The sequence below is a fragment of the Pan troglodytes genome, chromosome 4 (genome assembly GCF_028858775.2).
Source record: "Pan troglodytes isolate AG18354 chromosome 4, NHGRI_mPanTro3-v2.0_pri, whole genome shotgun sequence".
NCBI lineage: Eukaryota > Metazoa > Chordata > Mammalia > Primates > Hominidae > Pan > Pan troglodytes.
In genome coordinates, this window is record NC_072402.2 from 69,393,607 (window position 1) to 69,421,340 (window position 27,734).

Here is a 27,734-nt window from a genome sequence, read left to right on the forward strand (position 1 = left end):
GCTCCCCCGGGTCCAGGCGTGCGCCTGCGGGCGACGTGCGCGTCTGGGCATCCGGCCGTCACGCGCTGCCTGGGACTCCACCCTACCTACCCTTCGCGTAGTACTTGTTATACTTTGGCAGCTTCTTCACGTCGGTCCTCTCCGCGCGCGGGTAGGAACCGTCCACGGCCTTAAAGAAGCCTCCTCACCAGGTCAGTGGCGCCAAGCAGGTTGCGTAGGCGCAGAGGCGGGAAGGGCGGCTGGACGTCGCCCAGGTAAACGACGTCCCGCGCCACCCCTTTCTTGTTGCTGTCGCTCTGCACTTCCCGCGCTCTTCCTTGCTCTCTGCTTCGGCTACCGCCCGCTGTTTTCCACTTCAGTCTCTCCTGGTCCACGGCAGCCACGACTACAGATACCAGTAGCGCGACAGCCTCAAAGCGCCATAACGTCGTGCTTTTCTTTTTTCGTTCTTTCTTTCTTTCTTTCTTTTTTTCTCGTGCTTTGTGTCCTCTGATTTTCCTTTTCCGGGTTTTTAGTTGAACACACGTTTTTTTCGTGTATGTGTTTTAAATAAATGCATTTAGGGCTAAATTTAACTGTACCCCACCCATTATAATAAATAGTACTTTTACGATTTTCCAGAATAAGATTTTGTGGTTTCCTCTTTAACCCATGAGTTGAATGCTTTGTTTCTAAGCTTAGAGCCAAACATTTATTTATTATTAGAGACAAGGTCTCTGTCGCCCAGGCTGCAAGGCAATTGTCAGAGGCGAGTGAACCAGAGCAACTCCCATCTTAAAATAGGAGCTAGGTAAAATGAGGCTGAAACCTACTAAGCTGCATTCCCATCTAAGTCACAGGATGACATAGGTCAGCACAAAATACAGGTCATAAAAGACCTTGCTAATAAAACAGGTTGCAGTGAAGAAGCCGGCTAAATCCTACCAAAACCAAAATGGCCACAAGGGTAACCTCTGGTCGCCCTCACTACTACACTCCCATCAGCGCCATGACAGTTTACAAATGCCATGGCAACGTCAGAAAGTTACCCGATTTGGTCTCAAAAGGAGAGGCATGGGCTGGGCGCAGTGGTTCACGCCTGTAATCCCAGCACTTTGGGAGGCAGAGGCGGGCGGATCACGAGGTCAGGAGATCGAGACCATCCTGGCTAACACGGTGAAACCCCGTCTCTACTAAAAATACAAAAATTAGCCGGGCGTGGTGGCGGGCGTCTGTATTCCCAGCTACTCGGGAGGCTGAGGCAGGAGAATGGCGTGAACCCGGGAGGCGGAGCTTGCAGTGAGCAGAGATCTCGCCACTGCACTCCAGTCTGGGCAACAGAGCGATACAGAGCGATACTCCGTCTCAAAAAAAAAAAAGGGCGGGGGGTAAGGCATGAATAGTCCACTCCTTGTTTAGCATATCATCAAGAAATAACCATAAAAATGGGCAACCAGCCACCCTCAGGGCTGCTCTATGAAGTAGCCATTCTTTTATTCCTTTGCTTTCTTAATAAACTTGCTTTCACTTTGCACTGCGGACTGGCCCTAAATACTTTCTTGCACGAGATCCAAGAACCCTTTCTTGGCGTCTGGATGGGGACCCCTTTCCTGTAACGCAATGGCAGGATCAAAGCCTCCAACTCCTGGGTTCAAGTGATCCCCCTGCCTTAGCCTCCCAAGTAGGTGGGCCACAACGCCTGGCTAATCTTTTAAATTTTTTGTAGAGACAGGGTCTCACTATGTTGCCCAGGCTGGTCCTGAACTCCTGGCCTCAAGCAATCCTCCCACCTCAGTCTCCCAAAGTACTGGGATTATAGGTATGAGCCACCACACCTGGCTCAAACTTTTAAACTATTACTTTGCACAGGAACCTTCACTTCAAACACTAAGAATTTAAAAAAGGAGTCATGACTGCAAATACAGTGAGATAAAGCTATGACACTTTGTGAGAATAAAGTAGAAATTGTGGATAAAATGAACAATTTCTTGGAAAAATAATAAATATATATGTAAATATATATATATTATATATACAAGTAAGCCAATAACAAATCCAACTTAAACATCTTTCCTCAGACACCAGGCCTAGATAGTTTTTTAAGCTTTACCAAAAATTGGAGGAACAGAAAATCTTTATCTTATACAAACTCTTTCAAAGGATGGAAGAACAGAGAAAAACTCCCTAATGCATTGTTGAGATTAACATACCCTTAATACCCAAAACATGGAAGGATGGTAACAGGGTATAAAAGTATAGATTAATTTATGAACAGAGGTGCAAAAATCTTAATAAATAGCAAATCTTATACAAGATATAAAAATTAATATATTATGAATAAGTATGGTTTATCCCAGGAGGGCAAGGAAGAAAATAGATTAATCCACCGCAGCAATTTAAAACTTTCAATGGGCTAGGTACTGTTCTAGGCATTTAGCAAAGTAACAGATTTTAAAAGAGAAAAATCCTTTATTTCCTACACAGGAATTGAGAAGAAAGAGATGAAAATGACGATTTACCTATAAAACTGGAGTATCTACTCCAAACTATTACAAATAAAAAAATTCAGCAAGGTTGCTGGATACAAGAGCAACATTAAATAATCAATAGAGTTCCTATACATAAAAATTAACTAATTAGAAAAAAGTATTTTTAAAGAGTTCATTCACAATACAACAAAATATATAAGGTACCTAAATATAGATCTAAGATATACGACATTATCTTATCATTTTCTTCATAAAGATCTTGGAGGACCAAGAAAATCTGAATAGAGAGAGAGATAATTCCATATTTATGAATGGGAAGACAATATATTTCAGATCTTAGTTGTAAAATTAGTGCAATTCCAACCACAATTCCTGAAATTCTTAAAGAACTAAGCAAACTGATTCTAAAATTTATCTAAAAGGTAAAGGATCAAGAACAGCCAAGACAATTTTGAAGAATAAATTGAGTGGGAAGACTTATTGTATCAAGTTTTGAGATTTATTAAAAAGTGTCTTAGTTGAGACATGTGGAATTGATGCAGAGGTCAATAAGTAGAGCATGAGACAGAAGAAAAAGCCCAGAAGCAGACCTATGTGTATGTGTAAACTTGAAGATTTAAGGAGTGTCTGCATATCAGTGAGATGGGGTGGTTCTGTTATGGAAAGAGAACAATCCTGCCAATGAAAGATTCCTCTGTACCAATACAGAAGAGAAAAAAAAGTATTACTGAGTAAGCATTAACACATTTACAAGCATGTACGGCAGCACAAAAGTGACTATGAAATTGGAACAGAATTTTATATAGCATAGCAGAAGAAACAATAACTTCTCACCTCCTCAAAAGATAAAAGGGTCACACCTTGTGACAGTTTCTACACGTCTTGTGAGAGACCCTGAGCTAAATCCAGAGGTGTTTTTAAAAATACATCTGGAGGTTATTTGGCCCTTGGCCTTGGATATATATAGCTATTATTACAAAAACTGAAGAGTGGGCTTAATCCTTGTAGAGATTTATCTCAATCCAAAAGTAAAGATTAAGATACACTATGTCTTTAAAGAACCTCATCTTAAGAATGGAGGAAAGGAGGCCGGGCGCGGTGGCTCACGCCTGTAATCCCAGCACTTTGGGAGGCTGAGGTGGGTGGATCATTTGAGGTCAGAAGTTCAAGACCAACCTGGCCAACATGGTGAAACCTCACCTCTACTAAAAATACAAAAATTAGCTGGGCATTGTGGCTGGCACCTGTGGTCCCAGCTACTTGGGAGGCTGAGGCAGGAGAATGGCTTGAACCCAGGAGGTGGAGGTTGCAGTGAGCCGAGATTGTGCCACTGCACTCCAGCCTGGGCAACAGAGTGATACTCTGCCTCAGAAAAAAAGAAAAAAAAAAAAAAAAAAAAAAAAACGGAAGAAAGGGATGGGTGTGGTGGTGGCTCATGCCTGTAATCCCAACATTTGGGGAGGCCAAGGTGGGCGGATCCCTTGAGTCCAGGACTTGGAGACCAGCCTGGGCAACATGGCAGGACCCCCGTCTTTTGAAAAGACTTTTTAAGTAAAAAATACATACATTTTAAAAAGTATGGAATAAAGGGGGAAGTGGTTTCTTTGCCCTTTGTAAATGGAGAAAAAAAATTCATTTACCACTGTAGTTCTGAGACAATAGGTATTCTCATGCAAAAACTTTTTTTCTGACTCACGATCTATAAAAAATAAATTACAGGGGTAAAAAAGCTTTGCTTTTTAAAACAAAATTATTATTATGTTATTTTTATGATATCTGACTATGGGAGGATTTGCTAAATAAGACATAAATGGCAAACTGTAAGGAAATACTTCAAAGTTAAAAGATACACTTACCAAGGGGGAGAAAATATTTTCTAATTACTGAGAAGAGATAAGTATCCCAAATATTTTATGAGTTCTTATAAATAATTTTTTAAAAATCAAGGTAAAAAAATAGCTGGCAAAAATAAGATTTGGCAATTCAAAGAGAAAATGTGAATGATTAATAACTTACCAATAGGGGAACACAAATGAAGCCACATTAAGGTACAATTTCCACCCCATCAGATTGGCAACATTTTAAAACGACATTATGAAAAGTTGTTGAGGATGCGCAGAAATGGAACTCTCATCAACTGCAGGTATGAGTGTAAATTGGTATAATCACTTTGTAGAGCAATTTGCTGGTATGAAATATAGTTAAAGATGCATATATCCTACAACCTAGCAATTCCATGTGTAAATCTGTTTTCCAAGAACAGTGGTTCTCCAAGTGTGTTCCAGGACTAGCAGTATCAACATCACCAGGGAAGTTATTTGATATGCAAATATTGGCCCAGCACGGTGGCTCACACCTGTAATCTCAGCACTTTGGAAGGGCGAGGCAGGCAGATCACTTGAGGTCAGGAGTTCAAGACCAGCCTGGTCAACATGGTGAAACCCCGTCTCTACTAAAAATACAAAAATTAACCAGGCGTGGTGGCACACACCTTTAATTCCAGCTACATGGGCAGCTGAGGCAGGAGAATCTCTTGAACCCCGGAGGCGGAGGTTGCAATGAGCCGAGATCGCGCCACTGCACTCAAGCCTTGGTGACAGAGTAAGATTCCATCTCAAAAATAAATAAATAAATAAATAAATAAATAAATAAATAATAAGATATGCAAATGTTCAAGCCTCCCCTCAGATTTACTGAATCAGAAACCTGAGGTAAGAGAGGGATTTGATTTTGATACACATTAAAGTTTGAGAACCACTGCTGTAGAGAAATTCTCACACAAGCCCCAAGGAGACATCTAGAAAAGCAAATAAAGTATAACCAAAAAGGCCTAAAAAGTGCCAGAATGTATGTATTCAAATTCCAGCCCCACTATTTATTTCTTGGCCCTTTGATCTTGGGGAAGTTATGTAGTTTTTCTGCATATTATTACCCATTTATAAAATGGTGATTGATATACTTTCTTCTGCATATAGTTGCTGTGTAGATTATTTAAATTAATTCACACATGGCAGTTACACTAGTGCCTGGCACACAGTAAGAACTCAAAAAATGTCTGTTATCATTAGGATGTTTGTTGTAGCCTTGCTTGTAACAGTAAAGTACTGGAAACAGTTACTTAAAAATAAGACTGAAGGCAAATATGGAAAAGACTTAACATTAATAACATTTGGGTGATGAGTATATAGGTGTTTTTATTATTCTTGGTAGTTCCTCTGTGTTGAAATGTTTCACAAGGAAAGGGGAATAGTAGTTAAGTCATCATTTATTTATTCACATCTACATTTCCACAGAAGTATTAGTTTAGGTGAATTGTCATGTCTTGATTTTTAAAGTTTCCATAGAAAGAGGTTACTGAACTCGTGTTATTGGTATAAAATATAAAGCTGTCTGGCCTCAAAATACTTTTCATGTCATCCTCCTACAACTTACATTCATAAATTCTATATTCCAACCAAATTTGCATGAATTTGCCTTTTTCCACATTTGTATCTTTACACCCACTGTCTCCTCTATATTTACTGCCCTATTCATATTCTATCCATTTTTCACATTTTCAGCTCAAATGCCACCACCTTGATAAAGATGGACCCAAGTCTCTATAATTTATCGCTTCTGCCTTTCAGTGTTCCAGATACCATTCTGTTTATCACATAGCCCTTGCCACATTTTCTCTTATGTTAGAAATGTTTTCCCCCTACTTTCTTTCACACACACTCTACAGAAGCACACCATTATTTTTAATGGAGCAAAAGTTGATACAATCTCAAAAATGCCAGAGCAAACTGATTCAAATATGATTTAAATACTGATTTCAATTCACTGCATAGACACATCAGATGCTACCCATGGAACTCCTATACTCTGGGCTTCACTGGTTGGTGAGTAGAAATTGTGATGTTCTGGGTCCCCACTTTCTTGCCTGGCAGTAATTACAAAGTTGCTGCAGGATTTCTCAATCCAAATATTCTTGACAATTCTCAAATAGTGGGTCCTGGAGAAGGGTACTTTCCCTCTGAGAGTCTGGGGGAAGTTGACCTGATAGTGTAGGAGGGATGATCCCTTGCATAATCAGAACCCTTCCTCCCAGTTTTGTGGTTCCTCTGTTGGGCAGCTGCTCTGGATCCATTTGAAACCCACTGGTGGTTGCCCACTTCTCCAGAGAGCTGACCTCAGTGCCTGCTTCTCAGGCCAGCTGGGAAACGCATCTGCTGATCTCACAAATCACTTTTCAGAGAAATTCCCAGGTGGATCTGTTGGGCTTTGCCCTTCCCAAAGCAAAGGGAGCACCTCTAGGAGGGGTTAGGGAGGCAGTTGGGGGTGGATCAGGCAAAGTCTTGCATTATACCTCAGATCCTTGCTCATTCATACCTCTGGACTCCGCTGCTTTATTAAGCCCACTCTGCAAGACTTCTCTTATTTTCAGTAATAGTCACATATTTCTCTTCAGGGGAACCCCTTCTCCATCATACAGGTTTGTGTTTGTGTGAACTCCAATTCTGGAACATAAGCTGGTTATTTTCCATTATATACCTGACCAAGGTGGTCTTTGCAAACAGGTTTTGGCCTCCCCGATCTCTTATCAGCTTGCCTCCCCAACAACCTCTCCAATAACCATTGTTCAGTATCATCTGAACAAAACTATGTAAATGCTGAAGAAATGTCACATAATCATCTTTTTCAGCCTAATTGACACACCAAAATCTCTCCTATATAGAAATTCTGGAGTCATAATTGAAATAAAGGGAAGTAGCTGATGGCTTTTTAAAAATGGAACTATTCTGACAGGAGGCTGCAGGAGGGAACCTCTAGGGGGCGATGTTATCTAACAGAATTTTACAGTTGCCCTATTCGGAACTACCCAGTTTACATTCTCCATTGCCTAACTTCCCATGTTCTCTCCAAAGTTGTTTCCTGGCCTCTTATATTTTCTGCTTCCTCTGGAGGGCACTAGTTGCACCTACTAACATGTAATAAATGCTGGCCTGCTTCTTGCCTTTTTATAGTTAATGTGACTTAGATCAAGTGATCTCCAGCTGAGCCCATCCTACGTTTATATTAATATTTGAGAAATGCAATCCAGTTTACTAAGTATATATAGGCCCCCGGTACTCTTCTGGCTCAAGACTGTTTGAATTGATATCAGCACTCAGATAACTCAAATTCCTAAACACACAGATTTTCTTGTGATTCTTAATTGCTACCATGCTTCTGAAAGTATGTTTCCTATTAGAGTTGCTTGGGCCACAGCTAATCTTTGAGGCTAGTAACGCTTCATCTTTCTACTTTCAGGGTCTAGCGTAGTGATTCACATATAGTGAGATGGGTGGATGAATGGGTGGATACGTGGATAAACACAATACCTTGTTCAGGATATTAAGAGTTTGACTTAGGCAGCACAGCATAGCTAAAGAAAGAAACAGTTTTAGGAAATAAATGCATTAATAAATGTAGGAACAACCAGTATTCACACACCATAAAATTCTCCATTTTAAAGTATAAAATTCAGTGGTCTTCAATATATTCACAGAATTGTGTGATCACCAATATCTAATTCCAGCACATTTTCATCACTCCAAAAAGAGATCTTGTACCTGTTCACAGTCACTCCGTGTCCCCTCCTTTCATTCGTCCCTCTCCATCCCTTAGCCCCCCAGCCCCTGGCAACCACTAATCTACTTTCTGTCTTTATGGATTTGCCCATTCTGGATCTTTCATATAAAGGGAATCATACAGTATGGCCTTTCGAATCTGGCTTCTTTCATGTATAATCCCATAACCCTTTGAACATAACTCTTTAACACTTATTTTGCTGTGTTGGGATTATTATGGCCTGCCTCCCACTGGACTATTAAGCATCACAAGGACAGATTATGCCTTATTTCAACTTTGAATGCAGAGCTCAGGGCCTGTCACAGAATGGGCAATCAATAAATGTTTGCTGAACGAATGATGCTTTATCCAGTTCCAAAATGCATGAAACACTGTGTTGACCTCACTCCTTTCATCTTTGATCAGTCTGCAGTACCACCAGAATCCTTGTCTGTAACTCTTTTCATCTCTTTCACTTGTTTTGTGTCTTTGCCTAAATTTACATTTTCTCTTTCACAAATACAGCTTAAATTCCAGAAAGTGGGAATATGTCCTGCCCCAAGTCTGTATTCACAAAGCCATGTTTGCCCCTTGTTTGTGTGGATTAACATCGTTTCTCTGAAATCTTTAAAATGAGAACCATGCCAGTGTTCTATAAACCGTAAGATTTAACATTTTCTTTCTTTTCTTCTTTTAGCCATACTTCCCATTGCCTCCAGCTGTTGCACGGAGGTTTCACATCATATTTCCAGAAGGCTCCTGGAAAGAGTGAATATGTGTCGCATCCAGAGAGCTGATGGGGATTGTGACTTGGCTGCTGTCATGTGAGTGCTCTTCAGCCGGGAGGTCTAAACCTGCACAGTGATTATTTCCCTGACCAACGAATAATAGGTTGGAAAGGCTTTGCTTGATTACAACATACAAACAATCATCCAAACAAGGGAGGGAAGAGTAAATATTCTGTCCATTAGGCCCCAGGCTCCCTGGAGTAAATTCATAGTCTCTCTGTCCAAAGATGTCCTGAGCCCCATACCAGCACACCATCTACTTCCACCCTGTAGTGCTGTGGTTAGGACTAAATTCCCCCAGTCACCAAAAAGTGTTCATGACTTTCCCAAGCAAAACAAAACCCCAAACAAAAGATAACTCTGTTATATTTCATGGCTTTTAACCTTTTTTAGTATATGGGTTGCTGTCATTTCTACTTTATGAATTCATCAGGAGCATATTATAAGGTTCAAAAAGTTAGGCTGGGTGTGTGGTTTATGCCTGTAATCCCAGCACTTTGGGAGGCCAAGGCAGGGGTATCGCTTGAGCCCAGGTGTTCAAGACCAGCCTGGGCAACATGGCGAGACCCCATCTCTACAAAAAACTTTAAAACTAGCCAGGCATGGTGGCATGCACCTGTAGTCCCAGCTACTTGGGAGGCTGTGATGGGAGGATCGTTGAGCCCAGTTCGAGGCTGCAGTGAGCCGTGCTCATGCCAGTGCACTCCAACCTGGGTGACAGAGTTAAATCCTGTCTCAAAAAACCACCACCACCACAACAACAAAAAGGCAAAGAAAAACAAAAGAAAAGGTTCAAAAAGAAGCGTGGAAATATCTATACCTGTCACAGTGCTATATGCAATCCAATCAGAAATGCCAATCCAATCTCTGCTTTTGATTCTGTGGTGTTGGTTCACAGTGAAGCCTCCCACCCCTGCCCCTGGCTCAGTTATTAAAAGCTTTGTTTGTATATGTACTTAACATTTCTATGGAGGCTCTAACATCTGAACTGCATTGGTATTTAGTAAATCTGGATTCTGACAACAATGCTGTGAGGAAAGCATAAATGATCTCCCAATCATACACAGGAGAAAGCTGTGACTCAGGTTACACGGTTCACTTGTGTACAGCTCGTGAATTGCAGAAACAAGATGTGAACCCAGGTCTCTTAGTTCAGAACACTTGTACACCTCCAATGTCATTCTAAAGCAGTGGTGGGACTAACCATAAAATACCCTCTCCAAACTCTACTGCATCCGAGTATCAGGCATCTCCCTGGCATGCTGGTTTTAACACCATTTGTGGCTCCAGGTGATGCTAGTGAGTCATTTGGTGCTCCTTTCTTTGGGCTATAAATAAACCCATTGCTTATGCCTGAGCTCCTGAGTCACTCAGAAACCTTGTTCTTTCAGTGAATTCAACAAATATTTATGAATTAACGATTATGCGCCAAGCACTGTTCTATATGCTGGGGATGCAGTGGTGACAAAATGGGTTCTGTCTGCCTAGAGTCTCAAGGGGACTCTTTATCCAGCTGGGTTCTGCAGATCATCTTAATGATTTGAGATGATCTCTGGAATTTGAAATATATTTTCCCCCCTTTCAGAGGGATTTATCCATTATTCAATTTTGAGGAAAAACTGCTCCAAGATAAGCGTTCTTAAAAGTTCAGAGGAAGAGTTTGTAAGATGTCTGTTGATAGACTTTCATCAGGTTAGGGGCTGTGAACTTCCTGAAATTTTTGTGTATGAACCTGTGAGCATTTTTAGAAGGTCCATAGGTTTTATAAGATTCTCAAAGTTTCTGAGATCAAATAAAGTTTAAAGGTCACACTCAGGGTCAGATGTAGGGGAGGAAACAATTCTTGATTCAAACTTGTATTAAGCATGAGTGTCTTTGTGGGAGAAAGGAGAAGCCTGAGAATTTTCTCAGCATCTCCTCAGTTCAAGCCACCACGTGGCTCCATTGGCTCAGGTGGTTTAGTCATTGGGAACCAGCATCATCTGTGGCACTCCAGGGGCTACATACCAATGAGGATTCTGAGGGGTGCTCCAAGTTCCCAACTTCTTTGAAAAATTCCTTGGTACATGTCTGGCCAAGATTCTACCAGTCTTTTATTTAATCTTAAAGAATATTGTTGGTAATAGTTGGAAAGCAAAAAATTCATAGACAATGCATGGATAGACAATGCTCTAGGTAGTTAGAAACAGCTGGATATTTGTGTCGAGTGGACACAGCTGCACTAAATCTGTCTGAACGTGCTCCAGTTGCTCTGAGAAACTCCAAATTTTCAACTCCTCTCAATTCCTTCCACCTTATTGGCACATATCACCTCAGACCTGAAGCTTGAAGCTTGTAAGGGCTCCAATAGGACTCCCAGAAAGGCTTGGAGAAAAAAAACACAGGAAGTTTCTGTGGGTGTATAAGAGATTCTGGAGGTTATCCAGGGAAGGTATTGGTAACAGGATTTTCAGGGATGTTTCTTTGGGATAAGCAGGTGTCAGAGATCTGAAAGGCATAAGAACAGAAATGATGTTTTGCTATGATAAGGGAAAATATAATCAGAAACATAAGTCTTCATTTTAAAAAGGACTCAATTTTAATTAAAGAGGAACTAGGAAGCCAATCAGTTGGATCTAAAAATATTTACTTTATTCAAGCACAATTTGTAAATTGACCTCTCTGCGCTAAGAAAGCTGAAAAATACAGAGTTGTTATGACCTAATCTCAAATAAAATTAAATTTAATTCTGTAGTATTTTTTTAACCATAAATTACAGATCCTGTCTGTTGTGTTTCCTGATGTTCAACATGAATAGATAAAGATTCTCTTGTTTTCAGATTAGTTTAGTATGGAGCATGTCTTTACTTATCTAAAATGTAGTCCCTTATCCCTGACTGGGTATAAAGACTTTAAGATTTGAGAAAGTGTTTAAGATGCAGAAAGCATTGCTAACACTGGAAATGTAATTCCCAAGTAGCATGTATTACTAATAACAATTAATTAATATAAATCAACGTACGGTAAACTTACTAGGCTTCTTTTTCTTTTCTGCCTAGAAATAGGTCCTTTGTTTCATACCTTATAAATGGTCATTGTAGTTTTTGATGCCTGAGACAGCAGTTTTCTTGTTCAAACTCCTCTACAGTGACTTCATTAATGAGCTTCTGAATGTTTCTGAACATAAATACAATAACAGGTTGTTTATCATGGCCGGGCGCGGTGGCTCACGCCTGTAATCCCAGCACTTTGGGAGGCCGAGGCAGGCGGATCACGAGGTCAGAAGATCGAGACCATCCTGGCTAACACGGTGAAACCCTGTCTCTACTAAAAATACAAAAAAATTAGCCGGGCATGGTGGCAGGCACCGGTAGTCCCAGCTACTCGGGAGGCTGAGGCAGGAGAATGGCGTGAACCCAGGAGGCGGAGCTTGCAGTGAGCCAAGGTCGCGCCACTGCACTCCAGCCTGGGTGACTCCGTCTCAAAAAAAAAAAAAAAAAAAAAGTTGTTTATGTTGGGCAGAGGCCTGAGGATTCTTGAATCAAACAGACATTTTTTGTTGTGAGAAAATTTGAGGTTTTTAAATAGAATTATCTGGAAGGCTTGAGTAGTTTTTCAGATGTGGTTGTGAGGCGTTGTTTTGTTTAGAGGAATGGGTAAAGAAATAAAGTTTAAGGGATATTAAAGGTATAATCTCTATGGCAGGGCCACCCCTTTACATCCATCAGACTATCTCCAGCTATCCTCCTGAGGGTTAAGAAAAAAAAAATAAGGGGATTGGCCTCAGGATTTCTTACAGTCAAAACTCTCCACCTACAAACTCACCATTGGGAAGGTGGGGATTGGTGCCCATCAGAATACTATGGAATTGCGAGTAGGGGAAGGAATGTGGAATAGGCCAGCCCCCTTTCCAACATTACTTCATCTCTTTCTATCCTGGTGGAAAATACATGGGATCCAAGTAGAGATTTAAGAAGTTTTTAAACTTTAGGATTCTAAAACATCATGAGATCTCAGATTTGGGAGCTGTATTCTGGTAGCTGATTTTTTTCCCCAGTTGAATTACATTGAGAGGTTGCCTCACCAGCAAGTCTTTGAAAAAGCCCACATGCTAGTTGTTGCCTGTTTTCCTATGGTCCTCCACCTTTCTGAATCCTCTGTCTATATCTCTTCCATCTGGTTCTCTCCTTCAGCCCCGGTGCCAATGCCCCTCCCTGAATCCCATCTCTCTTATTTTTATAATGGACTTGAATCGTAGGTCTTTCCTGTGTAACTTATGGGCTTATCTGCATGTCACAGAAATCTTCTTTTTTTTTCTTTTTGAGACAGAGTTTCCCTCTTGTTGTCCAGGCTGGAGTGCAGTGACACGATCTCAGCTCACTACAACCTCCGCCTACCTGGTTCAAACGATTCTCCTACCTCAGCCTCCCAAGTGGCTGGGATTACAGGTGCGTGCCACCATGCCCAGCTAATTTTTGTATTTTTAGTAGTAGAGACAGGGGTTCACCACGTTGGCCAGGCTGGTCTCGATCACCCGACCTCAGGTGATCTTCCTGCCTCGGCCTCCTAAAGTGTTGGGATTATAGGCGTGAGCTACCGTGCCCAGCCTGCATGTCACTAAAATCTTTATCTGCTCAGTTTCTTTCTGACATCACAGGGAGAGGCAAGAGTTTTAGTCCTTTGGAAAGGGTAGGAGCTTCAGTGCCAGATTTTTGTTTGTTTGTTTGTTTTTGTTTCCTACGCAACAGTGCTACAGCCACGTTTTCTCCTATGATAGCAAACCAACTGACCATAGTGAGAATTAGGCTGTTTGTTTTTTTTTAAGACTCTCTATCTAATACACATAGGGAATATATTATTCTCTTATTAAGATGCTCCACTTCTTTCAAATTAATATTCCCCATATGCTGGCTTTATTATGTTAAAGCTCACTTGTAACTTTCCCCCCATTCTCCCCACTTTTCTCTCATTTTAGTAGTCCCTACATTAGCTGAAAAAGATTCAACTTGCGTCATCTAGAAAAATAGCAGCTTATTCTCTACCCCACCTCTGTTTTTTCCCTGAATAACAGGGTCAGAAGTTTCAATTTATCTGGATACGGAAATACTGTATATGTAGAGCCAGCAGGATTTGTGATATTTGGTAAGAGCTGATGACCCCTCATGGGGAAATTAGAAGTCACCAATATCTTTTTCAACAAAAAAAATTATTCTAGTTACCAGAAACTGTGCATGCTGTAGCATTCTCCCAGCCCACTGTGAAAACTTCATATAGAAAAATGAAAATGAGCCAGGTGCAGTGGCTCATGTCTGTAATTCCAGCACTTCGGGGGCTGAGGCGAGTGGATCACCTGAGTTCAGGAGTTCAAGACCAGCCTGGCCAACATGGTAAAACGCCATCTCTACTAATAATACAAAAATTAGCCAGGTGTGGTGGTGCACACCTGTAATCCCGGCTACTCGGGAGGCTGAGGCAGAAGAATCACTTGAACCCGGGAGACGGAAGTGCAGTGAGCCGAGATCATGCCATTGCACTCCAGCCTGGGTGACAAGAGCAAAACTCCATCTCACCAAAAAAAAAAAAAAAAAAAAAAGAAAGAAAAAGAAAAGAAAAATGAAAATGAAAGCACATTCTGAACTGTGGCATAGATCTATATCATATTAAAATGTTAACAAATGCCTAGAATATCTTAGTTTTGTTTTGTTAATTTAAGTTTTAAATTAAGTTTAAGTTTTAAATTCGTTTCAGTTTTGAATAAGGCGTTTTCAAGACACTTCTAGACTATTCCTCCTTCAAGGAGCATAACTCCAGTAGGAAAGATGAGACAAGTACTCAGATAAAAGACAGAATAAAGTAAGTGCCAGAAAAGAGATAACTCTCACCGTGGAGAATCAGAGGGGAAAAAAGACGGCATCTAGCTGAGAGAATCTACAAATCCTTACGGATCAGAAAAATCTCAAACAAACCTTAAGGATGTGTTTGAGATGGGCTGTGAGGATGAATTGGTTTTGTTGGGTTCACTTGGTTTTTATTATTGTCTCTTTTCCTCCTTTTCTTCTTCCTCTTTTTTCTCCTTCCTTTTCTCCTTCTCCTCCTCCTCATCCAATTCCTTCTTTTCCTCCTCTTTCTTTTAATACTCTCTGATGATATCTGAGGACCCACAGGCAGCAGTGTTTGTAAAGTCAAAATTGAACCTTGTGGTGCTCAGCTTTAGAATTCACTTCATTTCTACACTTAATTCAGAAATTTAGTCTGAATTTAGTCTCTAGGAATACAGTGTCCCAAAGTGGGAGCTGCATGTAAGTCACTAAGTGATTATTTATATATGTTTTATATCAGTGACTTTCTTTTGCTTCCTTTTCTAACAGCCTTCATGTCAAGCGCAGAAGAATCTGTGTCAGCCCGCACAACCATACTGTTAAGCAGTGGATGAAAGTGCAAGCTGCCAAGAAAAATGGTAAAGGAAATGTTTGCCACAGGAAGAAACACCATGGCAAGAGGAACAGTAACAGGGCACATCAGGGGAAACACGAAACATACGGCCATAAAACTCCTTATTAGAGAGTCTACAGATGAATCTACAGAGACAATTCCTCAAGTGGACTTGGCCATGATTGGTTGTAAGTTTATCATCTGAATTCTTCTTATTGTAGACAACAGAACAAAACAAAACATTGGTTTTTAAAAAATGAACAATTGTGTGTTATGCAAATGTAGCCAATAATATGCTTAACTGGAAAATGAAATGAAAAGATAATACTGGCTGGGTATGGTGGTTCACACCTTTTATCCCAGCACTTCGGGAGGCTGAGGCAGGAGGACCACTTGAGACCAGGAGTTTGAGACCAGCCTGGGCAACATAGCAAGACCTCATTTCTACAAACAAAAAAAAAATTAGCCCGGCATGGTAGTACTTGCCTATAATCCCAGCCACATGGGAGGCTGAGGTGGGAGGATCACTTGAGTCTGGGAGAGTTTGAGGTTGCAGTGAGCAGCCTGGGTGACAGAATGAGACCCTGTCTTTAAAAATAATAATAATAATGATAGTGTATATCTTCATATAATATTTTAAGAGGAGCATATAGATATAACTTCTCCCAACTTTTTAATTATAGTTTTCCAAACTTACAGAGAAGTTAAAAGAATGGTACAATGAACGTCTATATATCTTTCACCATAATATTAATCATTGTTAATATTGTGTCACATTTGCTTTCTCTCTCCTCTCTTTGTATGTGTTTCTGTATAAAATATTATAACTTTTAAAATATATCTTGTTTTGCTAAACCATTTGAAAATAAGTTGCAAAAATCATGACACTTCACCCCTAGTTTCTTTTTGGTGTTATAACTTGACATACCCTAAAATAAAGACATTTTTCTACATAATCACCTTATCAGTTTTATACCTAAAAAATTAATAATTTCATCTAATATATTCCATATTCAAATTTTCCAAACTATTTAGAGAGCATTTTATGTAGTTTTTTTTTTCACTCCAGTAATCAATCAAGGTTGACATACATATTGCAAATAATTGTTATTTTTCTTTAATATCTTTCAATCTAAGAAAGTTCCTCTGTCTTTTTTTTAATTTTTAAAATTATTTTGTTGAGGGAGGGTCTTGCTGTGTCTTCCAGGCTGGAGTGCAGTGGCACAATTTTGATTTTGGCTCACTGAAGCCTCAACTTCTAGGGCTCAAGCAATCCTCCCACCTCAGCCTCCCGAGTATCTGGGATCAAGGTGCATACCCACCACACCTGGCTAATTTTGTTTATTTTTTGTAGAGACAGGGTCTCACTATGTTGCCCAGGTTGATCTCAAACTCCTGGGCTCAAGCGATCCTCCCACCTTAGCCTCCCAAAGTACTGGGATTATAGGTGTGAGCCACAGTGCCTGGCCTAATTATTTTCTTGTGATCAAATTCAGGTTTAATGTTTTTGGTTAAGAATTTCCTACGTGAATTCGTGTACTTATTTTGTCATTTAGAGTTCATAAATATTAGGGTTTATTTTCTAAATAGAATAGTTTAAACTAAATATAACTTCAAGACATCTAGTTTGAGTAGCTACCGTTGTTTGGATTGAAATTTTCTGATACTGAAAAGAACAAAAAGCCTGCCTTTCTGCCCAGAACCTTTTGCCTCCCCCAGTCAGTTCTTGGAGCAGCACTAGTTAGGGGCCCAGAGTTCGGCCTTCTGTGTGGTGATTTTACGCTCTGCCTAAACAAGGAGCCTACATCTTTTAGCTCCTATCCTACCCTTCTCACACGTTTTTGTTGTTGTTTGGTTGTTTTTTTTTTGAGACAGAGTCTCACTCTGTTGCCCAGGCTGGAGTGCAGTGGCACAATCTTGGCTCATTGCAACCTCTGCCTCCCGCGTTCAAGTGATTCTCTTGCCTCAGCCTCCCAAGTAACTGATATTACAGGCGCCCAGCCACCACACCCCGCTGATTTTTGTATTTTTAGTAGAGACGGGGTTTTCCCACGTTGGCCGGGCTGGTCTCAAACTCCTGACCTCAAGTGATCCACCCGCCTGTGCCTCCCAGAGTGCTGGAATTACCAGCGTGAGCCACCATGCCGGGCTCACACGTTTGAGTTGATACTATTGTGCCATTCCTCTTTTGGCCTCTTTTTTGTCCATAGAGGCTTCAAGATAGATAGGTAAGAGCCCAGTAGTGTTCACAAGAAGCCAACAGAGAGCAGGAGCCACTTTATCAGGTGGCAGGTGTCCTGGGCCTCCCTGCTGGCTAGTCCCAAGCGGTGGTGTTGCCAGGATGTCTTGGAGGTGATAATGGGACACACAGAGGCACTGAGTCTCCATAGGTTAAAATGCCACCAAAACTGGCCTTTGCCTAATATCCCTCATTGACTATTTAGCATTTAATTTATTTATTTTCCTGACATTTCTGCAAGCTTTGTATTTATATTTCCACTTTATAGATGAGGAAATTTGAGGCTCTTAGAGGTAAAATGACTTGCCCAGGTCACACAGGAAGTGGCAGAGACAAGCTTTTTAAATAAGAAAAAATTAATAAAATATAATATGAGAGTAACTTAAAATATTAATAAACCACAATTTTAAATTAATTAACCGTGATAACCAACATTAATAAAAGTTAAGATACCAAAACACTGGTGTCTAATTCTTTCAACTAACAACTTGAATTATTTTCCATTTTAAATTAATTAACCATGATAACCAGCATTAATAAAAGTTAAGATACCAAAACACTGGTGTCTAATTCTTTCAACTAACAACTTGAATTATTTTCCATTTTATTTCTTCTTACTAGATCGATCTGCAATTCTACACAATTGTTGGGTAGCTATGAATGACAGGTTTACATGATATATTTTAAAAACTGATTTTTCTGCAATGCAAATAATTGAACTTTGTCTGAAGATAGTGTGCCTGGGAAACCAGATTATTTTTATTTTTATTATTTTTATTTTTATTTTTATTTTTTTGAGATGGAGTCTTGCTCTGTCACCAGGCTGGAGTGCAGTGGTGCAATCTCGGCTCACTGCAATCTCTGCCTCCTGGGTTCAAGCAATTCCCTTGCCTCAGCCTCCCAACTAGCTGGGACTACAGGTGCGCACCACCACATCTGGCTAATTTTTTGTATTTTAGTAGAGACAGGGTTTCACCATGTTGGCCAGGATGGTCTCAATCTCCTGACCTCGTGATCCACCCACCTCGGCCTCCCAAAGTGCTGGGATAACAGGCGTGAGCCACCGCACCCGGCCAAAACCAGATTCTTAAAGAAATTACATTTTACAGGTTATTGCATGTGCTTAGTAAAACATTATTGTATCACTGTTACTGTACTATGTACTATTATTGTACTAAGAGTAAATACTGTTACTATATCATGAGTTACTGTATAATGAGTAAATCACCTCGTTAATCCTTTAAGTTTTCTTTTTGAAAAGTTACATTTTTATTGAAGTAATATAGGTGTGCGATTTAAAAAATCAAAAGTACAGAATTTATAATAAAAATAACATCCTCCCACCCTATCCTCCCTATTCCTAGACCTATCCTTGAGGCAACATCTTGTAATCCTTTTTTTTGAGACAGGGTCTTGCTCTGTTGCCCAGGCTGGAGTGCAGTGGAGCAATCTGGGCTCATTGCAATCTTGACCTCTTGAGCTCAAGCAATCCTTTTACCTCAGCCTCCCTAGTAGCTGGGACTACAGGCATGTGCCACCATGTCTGGCTATTTTTAAAAAATTATTATTTTCTGTAGAGACAGGGTCTCACTATGTTGCCCAGGCTGGTCTTGAACTCCTGGGCTTAAGCGATCCTCCCATCTCACCCTCCCAAAGTGCTAGGATTACAGGCATGAGCCACTGCACCTAGCTTTCTTAATCCTTTAAAAAGTTTAAGTTCTAGTGGTTACTTCTGTGATTTCAAATGAAACGCTTAAAGTATCATTTCTTTGCTTATCTCTTCCCTTCTTTCTCCTCATCCTAGTGCTTGATGTTTCATTACAATTATTTTTCTTTATCTCTGTAACTTTCAATAATATACTTGTCTTCCATTTATTAGTCTTTTTAAAATAACTTTTTCTTTTTTCTTTCTTTCTTTTTTTTTTTTTTTTTTTGATACAGAGTCTCACTCTATCACACAGGCTGGAGGGCAGTGGCAGGATCTCAGTTCACCCCGACATTTACCTCACGGGTTCAAGGGATTCTCGTGCCTCAGCCTTCCAAGTAGCTGGGATTACAGGTGTGCGCCAGTACGCCTGGCTATTTTTAGTATTTTTTGTTACAGACGGGGTTTCACCATGTTGGCTGGGCTGGTCTCAAACTTCTGATCTCAAGTGATCCATCTGCCTTGGCCTCCCAAAGTGCTGGGATTACAGGCATGAGCCACTGCACCTGGCCTACTTATTAGGCTTTATGTAAGATGTACATAGTACTCCATACTCCTTTCCTTTTCCTCCTATTGAAACTGTTCCTATAAACTTTATAAAATTAATCAGAGAAGAAGAGAGGGTGAGAAACATAAATAATCCAAGCTTGCAGCACATTGAGCATTAATCACTAGGTCACTTTGCTTGCTGACCCCTTCCTCATAGTTGTTTGGCTATTGCTTCAGAATTATGTGCAGTCTGTTACAAGACTATAGTTCCCCTTAACTGCTCTATAGATAACAGCTTGAACATTATGAAATGCTAAGTTTTCCCTTCGAGACATTCTTTCAGGTCCTGCATACTGATGAAACTACTGATGTCAGCTGGTCTGAAGGACCCTACCAGAAGCTAAATCATCAAAGAATGCAATTTCCATATCCTAATGATTTTTTTTTGTAATAAAAATTTATTTATTTATTTATTTATTTATTTTTTATTTTTTATTATACTTTAAGTTTTAGGGTACATGTGCACATTGTGCAGGTTAGTTACATATGTATACATGTGCCATGCTGGTGCGCTGCACCCACTAACTCGTCATCTAGCATTAGGTATATCTCCCAATGCTATCCCTCCCCCCTCCCCCCTCCCCACCACAGTCCCCAGAGTATGGTATTCCCCTTCCTGTGTCCATGTGATCTCATTGTTCAATTCCCACCTATGAGTGAGAATATGCGGTGTTTGGTTTTTTGTTCTTGCGATAGTTTACTGAGAATGATGGTTTCCAATTTCATCCATGTCCCTACAAAGGATATGAACTCATCATTTTTTATGGCTGCATAGTATTCCATGACCATAAAAACCCTAGAAGAAAACCTAGGCATTACCATTCAGGACATACGCGTGGGCAAGGACTTCATGTCCAAAACACCAAAAGCAATGGCAACAAAAGCCAAAATTGACAAATGGGATCTAATTAAACTAAAGAGCTTCTGCACAGCAAAAGAAACTACCATCAGAGTGAATAGGCAACCTACAACATGGGAGAAAATTTTCGCAACCTACTCATCTGACAAAGGGCTAATATCCAGAATCTACAGTGAACTCAAACAAATTTACAAGAAAAAAACAAACAACCCCATCAAAAAGTGGGCGAAGGACATGAACAGGCACTTCTCAAAAGAAGACATTTATGCAGCCAAAAAACACATGAAAAAATGCTCATCATCACTGGCCATCAGAGAAATGCAAATCAAAACCACTATGAGATATCATCTCACACCAGTTAGAATGGCAATCATTCAAAAGTCAGGAAACAACAGGTGCTGGAGAGGATGTGGAGAAATAGGAACACTTTTACACTGTTGGTGGGACTGTAAACTAGTTCAACCATTGTGGAAGTCAGTGTGGTGATTCCTCAGGGATCTAGAACTAGAAATACCATTTGACCCAGCCATCCCATTACTGGGTATATACCCAAATGACTATAAATCATGCTGCTATAAAGACACATGCACACGTATGTTTATTGCGGCATTATTCACAATAGCAAAGACTTGGAACCAACCCAAATGTCCAACAATGATAGACTGGATTAAGAAAATGTGGCACATATACACCATGGAATACTATGCAGCCATATCCTAATGATTTAATCTCCCTTACTCTGACCAATCAGTGGCCCAAATTTTCCAGCCCCTTGCCTCCCAGAACCCCAGCCCAGAACTCTTCAGAGATTTAAGAATCTCCTCCTACCTCCTGACTCAGCACCATGTAATCATTAAACTCTCTGCTGCAAACTCTGCTGTCTCAATGTATCAGTCTGTTACTGCACAATGGGTGTATGAACCTGTTGGTCTTATGACACTATCCTCCTATGTTATGTCACATCAGCTATACTTTTACATTTACATATCTGATGTTGATAATTCTAACTCTGCACTATAGTAATAATTGTCTTTCCTGTTTTGCTTAGGGCAGGGTTTCACAATCCTGGCACTACTGACATCTTGGGCTGATAATTCTTTGTTGTGGGGGGCTCTCCCATATACTCTAGGTGGGTTAGTAGTATCTCTGGCCTCTACCCACCAGATGACATCCAAAAATGTCTGAAGATATTGCCAAATGTCCCCTGGGGAGGGGTATAAAAATCTCCTCTAACCCCAGTTGAAAACAACTGGTCTAGAATCTAAGGTAGATTTCAAAATTGAAAACCAATGTAGTCGGAAAAATTCTGAGATGACCCCTAAATTTTCTGCCCTGGTATAGACATACCTCCCAAGCACCAATCTAGGTGCTGCAGTGAAGTTATTTTGCAAATGTAATTAAGGTCACAAATCAGTTGACCTTAAGATAGGGAAATTATCCATGTGATAGTGACTTAATCACAGGAGCCCTTTCAATTTTTTGAGACAGAGTTTCGCTCTTGTTGCCCAGGCTGGAGTGCAATGGCACAATCTCAGCTCACCACAACCTCTGCTTCCCAGGCTCAAGCGATTCTCCTGCCTCAGCCTCCCGAGTAGTTGGCATTACAGGCACACACCACCACACCTGGCTAATTTTTTATATTTTTGGTAGAGACGGGGTCCGCCTGCCTCAGCCTCCCAAAGTGCTGGGATTACAGGCATGAGCCACCATCCCCGGCCCCAAGTTCTTTATATAGCCTACTATTCTTGCCTTTATCAGTCACTTGAAATCTTGAGATGACCACTTGTGCATATGAAGCTGTTTATAGTTCTAAGATTTTTAAGTAACAGCATTCACGTCAACTGCATTGCTGGGGAGGGCTGTGCCCTTCAAAATGAGTGCAAAATGTCTGCCTCCAGATCCCTAAAAGTGGGCAATGACTTTTCTATCAGTTGGCAATGGCTTTTTTTTTTTTTTTTTTTTTTAGCTTTCTGTCTGTTTCTGATGGGTGCTTCTGTTTCTGGCTACCCTGGATTGGTAGATGAGTTTTTACTCCTTTTTTTTTTTTTTTTTTTTTTTTGAGACAGAGTCTCGCTCTGTCCCCCAGGCTGGAGTGCAGTGGCATTTTTACTCCTTTTAATAGGAAGACTATTGGTCGGGCGCAGTGGCTCACGCCTGTAATCCCAGCACTTTGGGAGACCGTGGTGGGTGGATCACGAGGTCAGGAGTTTGAGACCAGCCTGGACAACATGGTGAAACACCTTCTGTACTAAAAATACAAAAAATTAGCTGAGCATGGTGGCAGGCACCTGTAATCCCAGCTACTCGGGAGGCTGAGGCAGGAGAATTGCTTGAACCTGGGAGGTGGAGGTTGCAGTGAGCTGAGACCGCAGTATTGCACTCCAGCCTGGGCAATAGAGTGAAAGTCCATCTCAAAAAAAAGAAAAGAAAAAGATGTTTCATTTTGTAGAAAATGGATTTTCTGGGTAATGCCATTAAACTTCACTATTTCAATCTAAATTGGGATGGCTAGCAGACAATCTAAAATGCTTCACTCATTCTTTGAAGCTTTACTAGAGAATGAGAGAAGGAGGGCAAAGATGACCTAAATGTGGTATTAGTACGCATCCCTGTGAGATCTGAATTTTTTTTTTTTTTTTTTTTGAGACAGAGTCTCACTCTGTCGCCCAAGCTGGATTGCAGTGGCTCGATCTCGGCTCACTGCAACCTTCACTTCCTAGGTTCAAGCGATTCTCCTGCCTCAGCTTCCTGAGTAGCTGGGATTACAGGCGTGCACCATCACACCCGGCTAATTTTTGTATTTTTAGTAGAGATGGGGTTTCACCATGTTGGTCAGGCTGGTCTTGAACTTCTGACCTCGTGATCCGCCCGCCTTGGCCTCCCAAAGTGCTGGGATTACAGGCGTGAGCCACTGCACCCAGCCTTGAATTTTTATACTATCACAGAATAAATAGAACTATGATATATGTTTCACAATTACATAGCTAATTCGATGTTCTTTTGACAATTCTAGCACATTGTTTTTACAATGATAAAATCATTGTTTCCCTCTGGTAAATGTGGGTGACTCCAAGCTCATTCCATCCTAATGCCATGCTTATGCTCTTCCTCACTATTCCTGACAGATAACTGATTAACTGGCATATTGCAGCCTTTATATATTCTTGCCATTCTACCTCCATATAAACTTATCAAAACAGTACAGCATCTCCTTTCTTCATCCAGTGTTTAGCACATGGTAGGCACTCAGTAAATATTTATTGATAAATATATGTAGGCAAGTGACATCTTACTTGCTCAATTACAATGAAAACAAAACACCACAGAGCAGTCATGCACTCTTGAGATGACCAACTTCTACTGAAAAATGAGAAGGCTGCTGAGGGTTAAATTCTGCCAAGACCTGGCCTAGGAAACTATGTTAAATTAAGCCAGTGTGACTGGGCTCCAGTGTTTCCAAGCTTTTCCTAATATCAGACTTTTCATGCCCTCAGCCTGTCTATAAGATAGACATATCTCTATTTCTGCTCATTTTTCTCCCAGGCCATAATTATATGCATCAGTGAGTTAAAAAACCTTCTTTGCACAGTAGGTAGGACAGGAGAAACGGCTTCTGGAAGACCAACTTTGCTAAACGCAGGCCACAGTGAAGACAAATGGCACAATCTGTGAGAAAAGTCAGTTTTGGAAAGAATGTGGGAACATAGTGGCCTTGGAGATTATAAAAGATGAAGAAAGGAGGTGATGCCCTGTTGATTCTTTACTTGGAGAGTTACCCTGGACCAATCAGAAGGGCTAAAATTTAAAAGATAAAAATATCAAGTGTTAGTCCCGGTGTGGTGGCTCACGCCTGTTATCTCAGCACTCTGGGAGGCCGAGGCAGGTGGATCACCTGAGGTTGGGAGTTCAAGACCAGCCTGACTAACATGGAGAAACCCCATCTCTACTAAAAATACAAAATTAGCCGGGCGTGGTGGCACATGCCTGTAATCCCAGCTACTCGGGAGGCTGAGGCAGGAGAATCACTTGAACCAGGGAGGCGGAGGTTGCAGTGAGCCGAGATCGCGCCACTGCACTCCAGCCTGGGCAAAAGAGTGAGACGTCATCTCACACACACACACACAAAAATCAAGTGTTAGTAAGGATGTGGAGCAACTGGAACTTTTATGTGTGTGAGAAGAGGTGCAAATTAATAAAATCATTTTGGAGAACTGTCTTCACTATCTAGTCATATACCTATGCTATGACCCAGAAATTCCACACGTGGGTATTAATAATATCCAGTTAAGTGAATATGTTCGCCAAAACACATGTATAAGAATGTTCAGGCTGGGCGTGGTAGCTCACGCCTGTCATCTCAGCACTTTGGGAGGCCGAGGTGGGTGGATCACCTGAGGTCAGGAGTTTAAGACCAGCCTAGCCAACATGGCGAAACCCCATCTTTGCTAAAAATACAAAAATTAGCCGGGTGTGGTGGTGAGTGCAACTGTAATCCCAGCTTCTCGGGAGGCTGAGGCAGGAGAATCACTTGTACCTGGGAGGCAGAGTTTGCAGTGAGGAAAGATCATACTACTGCACTCCAGCCTGGGCAACAAAGCAAGACTCTGTCTCAAAAAATAAAATAAAGTCAGATAACAGCTCTAAAAAAAAAAAAAAAAAGAATGTTCATAGCAGCCCCCAAACTGGAAACTACCTAAATGTCCATCAATAGTAGAATGGATAAATTCAAAATATTATATGCATATAGTGAATATAACATTTGGCTGGGCATGGTGGCTCGCCCTTGTAATCCTAGCATTTTGGGAGCCCAAGGTGGGTGAATCAGTTGAGGTCAGGAGTTTGAGACCAGCCTGACCAACATGGAGAAACCCCATCTCTACTAAAAATACAAAAATTAGCTGGGCATGGTGGCACACACCTGTAATCCCAACTAATCAGGAGGCTGAAGCAGAAGAATCTCTTGAACCTGGGAGGCCGAGGTTGCAGTGAGCTGAGATTGCCCCACTGCACTCCAGCCTGGGTGTCAAAGCAAGATTCTGTCTCAAGCAAACAAACAAACAAAACAAAAAGAATATAATTGTGTTAATGAGAAAGGATGTCTAAAGGACACGAGTCCTCTTCAACGACTCATGAAATAATACAGATGTATCTCACAAGCATAATGCTGATAGAACAAGACCAGATACAAATGAGCCAGTATTAGTTATTGCTACAGTTAGCTATGTTTGCACCCCAAAACTCATATTGAAATTAGATCCCCAATATTGGAGGAGGAGCCCAATGGGAGGTGTTTGGGTCATTAGGGCAGATCCTTCATGAGTGGCTTGGTGCCATCCTTGTGGTACTGAATAAGTTCCCATGCTGTTACTAATCTGGAAAGCAGGTTGTTAAAAAAAGAGCCTGGCACCTCCCCCACTCTCTTGCTTCCTCTCTTACCATGTGATCCACACTGGCTCCCCTTTGCCCTCCACCATTAGTGGAAGCAGCCTGAAATCCTCAACAGAAGCAGATGCTTGTGCTCTTGTACAGCCTGCAAAATGGTGAGCCAACTAAACCTCTTTTCTTTATAAATTACTCAGCCTCAGCTATTCCTTTATAACATAAACAGACTGAGATAGTTATCCATTAATGTATAATAAGTTACCCCAAAACTTAGCGACTTAAAACAACACATATTTATTATCTCATAGTGTCTGTGGATAAGGAATTTGGGAGTGGCTCAGCTGGATGGTTTTGGCTCAGGCTCTCTCATGAAGTTGCAGTTAGAATGTCTGCAGGGGTAGCAGGCATCTGAAGGCTTGACTGGGGCTGAAGGATTCCCCTCTCAGATGGCTCACTCACATGTTGCTAGAAGGAGGCCTCATGTGGGTCTCTCCATGAGCTGTCTGAGTATTCTCACAACATAGCATCTGAATCCCTCAGAGAAAGTGATCCAAGAGACAGCACAGGGAGAAAGCCTCAGTGTTTTTATGACCTAGCATTAGAAGTGACTTATCCTGTCTCTGTAGGTTATACAGACCAAATCTGATACCATGTGGGTGGGGACTACACAATGGCATGAACACCAGAAGTTGAGGATCACTGGGGACAATTTTGGAGGCTGGAATCCTCCATTCCACACGTTTGTATAAATATAAAGTACAAAAACCGGTGAAACTAAGCTATGTTGTTGGTTAAGATAATGGTTACTCTGGGGAGAAGGTAGTGACTAGAAGGAGGGAAGAGATGGGCATTTGGGGATGCTAGTAATGTTCTGTTGCTTGATATAGGTGTAGTTATACGACTAAATTAATCAGGCTGTAACTTATATGTTCCTCCATATATATTAAACTTTGACAACTTAAGCAGATTAAGAAAAAAGAAGAAGGAGAAAAGAAAGAGAGAAAGAAGCCAGGCATGGCGGCTCACTCCTGTAATCCTAGCACTTTGGGAGGCCAAAGGGGGTGGATCACTTGAGGTCAGGAGTTTGAGACCAACCTGGCCAATGTGGTGAAACCCCATCTCTACTAAAAATACAAAAATTAGCTGGTCATGGTGGTGGGTGCCTGTAATCCCAGCTACTCAGAAGGCTGAGGCAAGGGAATAGCTTGAACCCAGGAGTCAGAGGTTGCAGTGAGCCGAGGTCATGCCACTGCACTCCAGCATGCACAACAAAGCAAGACTCTGTCTCAAAAAAAAAAAAAAGAGAGAGAGAGAGAGATAAAGGAAGAAAAAGAACTCTGGAATACATCCAGAGGACATGGGATTCATATTCTGTGAATGGAAAATCAGACCCTCTCAAGAAGGTGCTTAGCCCAGTAGCCCAGTGACCCAGTGCAACATAACTCAGAAGGAGAAGGGAGATCCTGATCCATTTGAGTGATCTAGGACACAATACATTGGCAGCTGTCTTATTATTAACCCAGGTGCCATAAATTCCTGAGTATATAAACAGGTAAAGATATTAGAAGAAGCAGGAGTAATAAAATTTAGATGTCTGCAATATTGCTCCATTCCTGGGTGTATCATGCCAACCACCAAGAGACAACAGATTGTCTGTGCATTGATATGCATAGTCATGACCTCATAAGACTGTTGAGAGATTAAGCGATATGATGTGTGAGAAAGTAGGAGCATAGCATGG

General features: G+C 41.0%; 1 protein-coding gene and 1 long non-coding RNA gene across 5 annotated transcripts in view; one reads left to right on the forward strand and one right to left on the reverse strand.

Moving 5' to 3' along the window:
• On the forward strand, positions 1-16,215 carry CCL28 (C-C motif chemokine ligand 28). 3 transcript variants are annotated; one of them, XM_054684381.2, is made up of 4 exons: positions 104-191; positions 8,758-8,884; positions 13,157-13,275; positions 15,196-16,215. In XM_054684381.2, the coding sequence occupies exons 2-4, from the start codon at positions 8,835-8,837 to the stop codon at positions 15,258-15,260; spliced, it is 234 nt and encodes a 77-aa protein (XP_054540356.1). In that variant the 5' UTR covers positions 104-191; positions 8,758-8,834; the 3' UTR covers positions 15,261-16,215. The 3 variants fall into 3 exon arrangements, with proteins under 3 accessions (XP_009447487.1, XP_054540356.1, XP_063666551.1); XM_009449212.4 differs by lacking the exon at positions 13,157-13,275 and having other exon boundaries at positions 1-191; XM_063810481.1 differs by lacking the exons at positions 104-191; positions 13,157-13,275 and adding an exon at positions 192-254.
• The window catches only part of LOC107974750 (uncharacterized), a 24,317-nt gene continuing 6,984 nt past the window's right edge, over positions 10,402-27,734 (reverse strand). Inside the window, exons 2-3 of one of the 2 annotated variants that reach the window (XR_001717736.3) lie at positions 11,909-12,004; positions 10,402-11,335 (exon numbers count right to left, since the gene is read on the reverse strand). This is a non-coding gene — a long non-coding RNA (uncharacterized LOC107974750). The remainder of the gene's footprint in view (positions 11,336-11,908; positions 12,005-27,734) is intronic. The other variant, XR_001717735.3, reaches the window with a different exon arrangement.